Raw genomic sequence first — 7,536 nt, forward strand, 5'->3', positions numbered from 1 at the left:
CCAGAGGCCAGAATGGAGCTCCAACCTTTGTTTTGGATTGCAAAACACCCCTCTTCTCCGAGTCATGGCCCACTTTCCCTCTGATACCCACAAGGTAGAGATAGCCCTTCCTTCTTCCCTCCCTTCCTCCCCTCTCCCCTCCCTTCCTCCCCTCTGCCCCCCCCCCCCACTAGCATGTCACATGGCACAGGCAGGAGGTGCCTGGCCCTAGTAGCAGACGTTGGCAGCAGCAGCTGTTACTGCAGTAAGGCAGAGAGGGATGAAGGGGGTGAGGATGTGGTTGCTAGGAAACAGAAGAAGACAGGGAGTCCAATCAGAGTAGAGGGTTCTAGGGAAACTCCACCCCTCCCAGTTTTCTGCCTTCTTTCCTATTTCCCTTCTTTGCAGGAGAGGGGGTAGAGTCATGGTAGGGAGGGAACAATCTTTTCTTTTTTTACTTCTGGGCACCAAAGAGAGAAAGTGCGGAGGTAGGGGTGGGGGTGGAGTAGGAAATTGGGAGCTGGAAATGGTATGGAAGGAGAACAAGGAAACATGTTCTGGCTCTTCTGTTAATTATTAGTTTATAACCTTAGGCAGATTACTTTAAGTGCTCTGGGCCTCAGTTTCCTCATCTGTCAAATGAAGTTCTCTAAGGTTCTTTCCAGCTTGAAAGTTCTCTCTCTTTTTAAAGTGGGTATATAGTCCAAGACTGGGCAGCTGTAGAGGAAGCTGAGTCCAAGTCAGAGACCACTGGGTAATCAGATAGGTCTAGAAAGGGTGGGAGGGAAGGCTTTGAGGGGAAGAGGGACCGGGAAGGAGCAGAGACTCAGGCACAAAGTGGGGACAGAGGCTGTCTCACCGGCTGGGCAGGCCTCTCGGTTGCAGCAGGCTCCTCAAGCTCTTCCATCAGGTGCTCAGCATCAGGACCTCTGGAGGATGTGCCCCTCAGGACAGGAGTGGCTGAGGGTCCAGGCTCTGAGCCTCCTGGGGCCCTCAGCTGTGGCAAGGGCTCTTCATCTTCCCCCTCTTCCTCTTGAAGACTTCCTGAACTGTCACTGCAGCCTCCGAGGAGTGGAGAACCGTCTCTGGGCCCTGGCCCCTGCATCCCAGCCTCATCCTCAGCTTCATAGCCAGCTAGTTCCTCTGCCTGCTCACCTGGCCCCCCCCACTCCTCGGGCCAAGCTTTGGGGCTAGAGAAGGGACCCCGGTCCCCTCCAGGAGGCAGTGGGCTTCGGCAGGCGGGGGGTCGCCAGGGTTGGCGAGAGGAGGCAGGACTGCTGGGCAGTTCAGGGGAGCCCTCTGAGGGGGTCAGTCCATTCTCATATACCCCAGGGCTGTCCTCATCCAAGGGCTCTGTGTCGGAACCTTCTGAATCCTGCCTGGGTCTGTGGCCTGGGGTGGGGACAGCTCAGAATCAGAGGGGCTTATCTGGCCTTGGGCTCAAAAAGTTAGTTTTATCCCCCTGAATAAGCACCTCCCAGGACTTTGGTATTCCCAAGCCTATAGCCCCTCACTACTAGCCCCCAGCTCCCCTCCCCCATCCTTATTACCTTTCTCCACAAATTCTCAGTCCCACTTCCCAAACAACTGGGCCTGGCCCCACCCTCCATCCCCTTAGACCCTTATCTCTTGGTTATTTGCATTCCTAGTCTCCTACAGGGATTTCCCCTTTCCTAGCACCTGAGCTGTCCAGCTCCTCAGGGGTCTTACCCCCACCCCCAGCCTGCCCACACCTCACCTGGGGCTTCTAACATGGGTTGCAGGTCCTGGGCTATCAGTTTGGCCATTCGAGCTGCCTCCACAGCCTTCTCAGCGACACTGCTGGCAGCCACTGCCTTTAGGAGGGCGTCTGCTGCCCTGTGGGTCCCAGGGGTGAGGATTTAGAAGGCCTTTCCCTACTTCAACTGAGTCCCTGCTCAGATGCTCCAGCCCCCTGACCCACATTCCACCACACCACATCCTCTTGATCTGAGCTCCCCTCTGGAGTCCTTACCCTTCCTCAGCCAGTTACTTCCCTTCCCCAGCAGGTGTGGGCAACTCCCCTTAGGTTTCCTGTCCTGGACCTGGGCTGAGCTTAATGTCATCACACTTTCTTGCTGCTCTCACACCCCTCTGCCATTAAGTCCTATAGTAACACTTCCCTTTTTCCAGCTGCAGGCGCCAGGACCTCCTCAAATGGCTGCCCTCAGCTCCGTTGTTCTCCTGTCCTGCTTCCTTCTCAGTGATAATTGAGACCACACTCTCTTAGCACATCCTTCTGCAGCTGTACCTGCTTAGTGCTTCCAAATAAGCCTGTCACCCTCTTTGCTGTCAGTATCTCCTGTTGTCATGGACTCTTCTCACTGGCCCCCTTTGGATCACACACCTCTCTGTGGGGTCCAGGGCATTTTCCTGGACCTTGTGATCCTGCCCTCTTAGCAGCTGCACCCTTCCCCTGCCCCCTGGCTCTGGACCACCTTTTTCTCTGTGGCAGAAGCCTTTGCTCCCTCCCTGTACCACTCCCATTCCATTTTACTATTTAATCCTACCTCTTCCAGGGCAGATTTCTCGACATGAGAATTTTACATTGTGCTTTCTGCAGTCTCTTCTGTTACCACATCATTCTCCCACTTCCATCACTACCACTGCCCTGTTGCCCCATCTTACCATTTTCTGAGTTCTGGAACTGGAGAAAGGGTAGGACCCCTCTTTCTGCTATTAACACATCCCCTCTCCCTACTAAGATGCGTGCTTTCTCACTATTGTGAGTATACCTTTTGGGTAAGCTCTTAGTCTCCCTTTCACAAACCCCATCCCATCTTGCCCTGCTTCATAGCCAGCTACTTAGGTACAGGTAAGCATGAAACATTATTAATCCTTCCTGCTTCTCAGCTCTCCCTCTGATGTCAGATGCTTCCTTGATTTTCCCTTCCCTTTCACCCTTTGCTATTAATTGCAGATACCTTGTAATCATTAAATTAGTTATTATTTGGACTGAAGGTGGGACACAAAGAAGCAGTGATAGAGGTAATCAGATGTAACTGCCACGGGCTTGAATGGATCAAGATCCTTAACTCCCTCTGGTCATAGACTTGTTTTATCTGGCTTGGAAAGGCAGACCTGGTTATTAGGGGAGGGAGGAGAGGGGTGATGTTCACTGTAGCCGTAGGTCCACCTCTTGGGAAAACATGGTTAGTCTCTTCCCCTCAAATCTGGTGGGTCAAGAATTTTTAAGCCTGCTCGGAGGAACCTCAGATGACCCTGTTCTATCCTAGGGTTTTCAGAGTCTATAGGACCAGCCCTGTACTGAACCTGGGCTCTTCTCAGAGATTGGAGCAGGGTATGAAGATCACTTGGTTGCACTGCATTCTCTTGGTGGCCATGAAACTGGTGCACTGACAAGAGCCTGTGTTTTTGTGTAGGGAGGGTATGGATGATCAAACCCTAGGCATTAGATTCAGTCTATGCTCAGGCATCAGGCCAGGCTCAGGCTACCTGGCAGAGGCACCTGCTGCTGAGGCTCTGCTGTTTCTATGGCAGCCAACAGCCAATCAGGGTTGTCAGGCCTGTTGCTGAGGAGATCAACCAGCCTCCTCCCACTGCCTGATCCTCTAGCTACTGAGATCAGTTTTTCTTGCACACTCCCCCTCCCTATTTAGCCTAAAGTGTTCCCTGGTGCTCTGTCTTCTTCCTTTCCTGGCTTTAGAAGCTGGACTCTAACCACCCAGACATCAGAAACATCTCTCAATTTAATATGTTCACGTTCATACAGATACACATACCTTGTCACCTATTATACTAACTCACTGAAGCACATTTAGACATATCCTGACCTACGCCCTCTCAAACAGTCCGAAATTGAAATACAAAACCCCTCAACTGTGCCCCCTCTTTTAAAGAAAATCCAATATATGAAAACTTGAATGTGTGACTGTATAAATTAGGGACCTGTGAATCTCATTACAAATGGCTTTTTAGCCTCCATTAGATCTGTGCTAATTCAATAGTCACTGACCATATGTGGCTATTAAGCACTTGAAATGTGGCTAGTCTGAATTGGGATGATGTGCTTTAAATGCAAAACACATCAGATTGCAGACTTAGGGGAAAAAAAAAAGAATATAAACAATCTTATTGATAATTTTATATTGATTATATATATATTTAAATGATAATATATTGGATATTCTGGTTTAGTTGAAAATATTAAAATAAATTCCACTTGTTTCTTCTTTTTTTAACATGGATACTGTTATCGTTGTTGTTATGTGCTGTCAAGTCAGACCCGACTCATATCGACCCCTCCTCCTTGGGTTTCCGAGGCAGTATCACTGTGGAAGTAGATTGCCTCATCTTCCATCCGAGGAGGGGCTGGTGGGTTTGAACCGCCAGCCTTCTGGTTAGCAGTCAAGTGCTCTAGGCACTATGCTACCAGAGCTCCTTAACATGGCTACTAGAAGATTTTAAATTGAATGTTTGGCTTACATTTTATTTTTTATTGGGCAGCACTGTTTTTGATAGCAAGGCTCCCAATACATGACAGTGTAATCTGATTTACTGAAAGAAAATTTTATTTACAGACAGATAAATTTTCAGAAATCTTATCAGCTGGGTAAAGGGAAGCAGATGAGGCAAAACTGGGAGAGACTATAAGTTCAGGTAGATGGTTAGCTCTGCTAGAGCTGCACCAAGGCCCAAGGCTGAAACGGTATCAGACTGTGGGCAAGCTGGGGTGTGGCTAGGAATGGACAGTCCCTGTCTCTGTCCTTGGCCCATGCTTCATCAGTCTGCTGCCTCCAGCCTGAGGCCTGGAGGCAGGATCAGCTGAAAGAGGAGGAAGACTAGGGACATGCTGAGCTCTAAGAGGTTTCTGGGCCTGTACACATAGCAACACACATAGCTAGCTACTCCCACACACACCAATGGAGTCCATAGACATACATCTTCACAAAAGACACTGAGACAGTCTTACATCCCTTCCCTCAAATATCTGGCCACCCACAGTCACACCAATAGCCACCTGTAGTCTCAGATATAAACACCAAATACCCAAGGCTGCAACTTCTTGGTCCTAGGCCTGCTCTTCTGTAGGAGGCCCTAGACCGTGGGTCTAGGTTCTCCTTTAGCACCCTGGGCCTTCCCTGTCCTCAGTGCACTCTCCCCTCTTAGCCCAACTTTGGCCTCTGTACACGGCCTCACACCCACCTGGCTGCGGCGATCTCCTGGCGCTGGCGGGCAGCGCTCACAGCTCGACGTGCACCTTCGACAGCCCTGTCCACCTTCTCCTTGACTTTGCCCCGCCGAAGGGCCAGGGGCAGGAGGCTGCGGACACGCCCCCCATGCACCAGCCTGTTGCGCTTGTACTTGCCCTCTTCTCTAGAGCCGTCGGGGCGGGTGGTGCGCCCATAGCCGTGCCGCCGGTTGCCCAGCCACTCGCCCTCATAACGCAGCCCGTTGGAGCGCTGGCTCACGCCATAGCCGCTGCGCCGGTCTGCACGCCATTCTCCCGCGTACACCTCAGTGGCCGAGCCCTCGATGAGGGCGGGCGGCGCTGGGGCCGGCGGCCCGCTGGCCTCGGAACCCGGGGGTCCTGTGCTGCCCACCTCACTGCTCACCTCGCTGCGCAGAGAGCCCCGCTTGCTGCCCAGGGAGCTGCGGCGCCCGCCCGCCCGGAGCCCGCTGAGCAGCAACGAGCGGCGGAAGAAACCGCCGGCCGCAGGGGTGCGCTTTCGGGAGGCCGCGCCATCTGCGTCCCCGGGCCCAGCCAACACGAAGCCTCCCCGGGAGCCTGAGGCCGGGCTGCCTCCCTCGTCGCCCGGCAGGGGCAAGGGCGGAGGTGGCGTCGGGGGGTCGCTGTGGCCCGAGTCCAGGGAGGTGCGGCGGGGCGAGCGCAGGAGCGCCGCCTGATGGTAGGGCACACTCTGGCGCACCCCGTAGCCGTGGCGCTTTCCGGCCTGCCACTGGCCCTGGTAGGTGCCTGCGGGAGGGGCAGGGGTAGGAGAAAGAGTCAGGATCCGCCCCTACTTGCATCCCAGGCCCCCAGCGCCCCTGGCAGCCAAAGTGACGGGTGCGAGAGGTAGGGCCAGTTAGCGTGGAGATCCGAGAAGACAACTAGGAGCTTGGGTTAAGCCAGACTAGGTGGCAAGATGCAAAAGAGCTGAATGTAGGCAGGCAGGCAACAGGAGGTCCGTGGATATTGGCAATATGGACAGAGTGGGGGGTGGGGAGGAAGAAGAGAAACAGGCAGATAGGAGAGCCTTGGAACAGGCAGACAGATAAGCAAATGGCGGTATGAGGAATGGAGAGAGGAACTGTGACAGGCCCTCTAAAAGAGAGTGAGGGACAGGTAGACGACCAGAGGTATGAGGGATAAGCAGAAATGCAAGAGATAGGCATGTGACAGGCAGACAGGACTATCTATGCGGCGCAAGCTGACTGAAAAAGTATGAGGGAACAGGTAAAGTGGAGGTGTGAGGGACAGGCAGATAGAGGGGAGGTGTGGGGGACAGGCAGCCAGGGAAGAGGTGGGGCAGGCTGGTTAGGGACTGGAAAAGCAGGCAGCTTGGGGACAGATAAATGAAGGCTTGTGTGTGTGGGTGTGGGGGGGCGGCTAGAAAGATGGACGCGGGGGGCATATTGATGGGGAAGGCATACGCGGGACAGGCCGACCGGGAGGCGCACGCGGCGCACGCAGACTGGCAGACAGACAGTGGGCTAGGCCCCGCACCTCCGTCGGAGTAGGTCTCGGTGCCGTAGCCGTCCTGGAAGCCGTCCTTCCAGAGCCCGGCGTAGCGCAGGCCGGACACGCTCTCCCACACGCCGCTGCGCCCCTTCAGCCCGCCCAGCCACTCGCCGCGGTACGTCCAGCGGCTCTTGCGCTCCACGCCCAGCCCTTCGCGCTTGCCCTGCTGCCAGTGGCCCTGGTAGCTGTGTCCACCGGGCCCCGTGAAGACGCCCAGTGATTCGAAGCCATGCGCCCAGCAGCCACTGTACTCGCCCTGGGCGCCAGGCCCGGTGCACACGCCGTAGCCATGTGCCCGCCCCGCCTCCCAGCCCCCCACGTAGCAGCCCCCGTCGTCAAAGTCGAACTTGCCCCCGGGGGACATGCATGTAGTTGGCGTGGTCTCAGCCCCCCAGCGGCTCAGAGCATCCTGGGGCTGGAGAGCCGGCTGGGGGCCTGGGAATCGGGCGAGGCCTGGGGGCGGGGGCAGTTAGACCGGGGCCGGGCGGGGGAGCCCCAGCGCGGGCAGGCAGGGCTGGACCCTCATCCTGAGTGGCTGCGGAGAAAGGAGGGGAGTGTCGAGAGAGGCCCCTCCTCTTTGCCCGCCGCTCCCAGGCCTAGTGGCTTCGGGACACCGGCGCCCCCCCCCCCGCCGCCCCAGGCAGCATCTCTCAGCAGCTCCCAAGCTTTGAGGGTACCAGGGGTCCCCCACCCTTCCTCCTTGTAGAGGGCCCCTTCCAGGGCTGGGGCCCAGCCCCAAGCAGGAGTCCCACTTCTCCAACCCAGAACCCCAAAGTGTCGAGTGCCGAGCGTGGATGACAGTTTGGGGGGTCCTGGGAGGCGGCTGGGCAGGGTCT

At 55.6% G+C, this 7,536-nt stretch overlaps 1 protein-coding gene across 1 annotated transcript in view; it reads right to left on the reverse strand.

Moving 5' to 3' along the window:
• Positions 1–7,064, reverse strand: part of JPH4 (junctophilin 4) — a 7,362-nt gene extending 298 nt beyond the window's left edge. The window contains exons 1-4 of the mRNA XM_007951211.2: positions 6,686–7,064; positions 5,164–5,935; positions 1,718–1,836; positions 839–1,371 (exon numbers count right to left, since the gene is read on the reverse strand). Coding sequence (XP_007949402.1) covers positions 839–1,371; positions 1,718–1,836; positions 5,164–5,935; positions 6,686–7,064 — 1,803 coding nt within the window. The remainder of the gene's footprint in view (positions 1–838; positions 1,372–1,717; positions 1,837–5,163; positions 5,936–6,685) is intronic.
• Positions 7,065–7,536: the final 472 nt, after the last annotated feature.

The sequence above is a fragment of the Orycteropus afer genome, unplaced genomic scaffold (assembly GCF_000298275.1).
Source record: "Orycteropus afer afer isolate SDZICR_OR568_19922 unplaced genomic scaffold, OryAfe1.0 scaffold00292, whole genome shotgun sequence".
NCBI lineage: Eukaryota > Metazoa > Chordata > Mammalia > Tubulidentata > Orycteropodidae > Orycteropus > Orycteropus afer.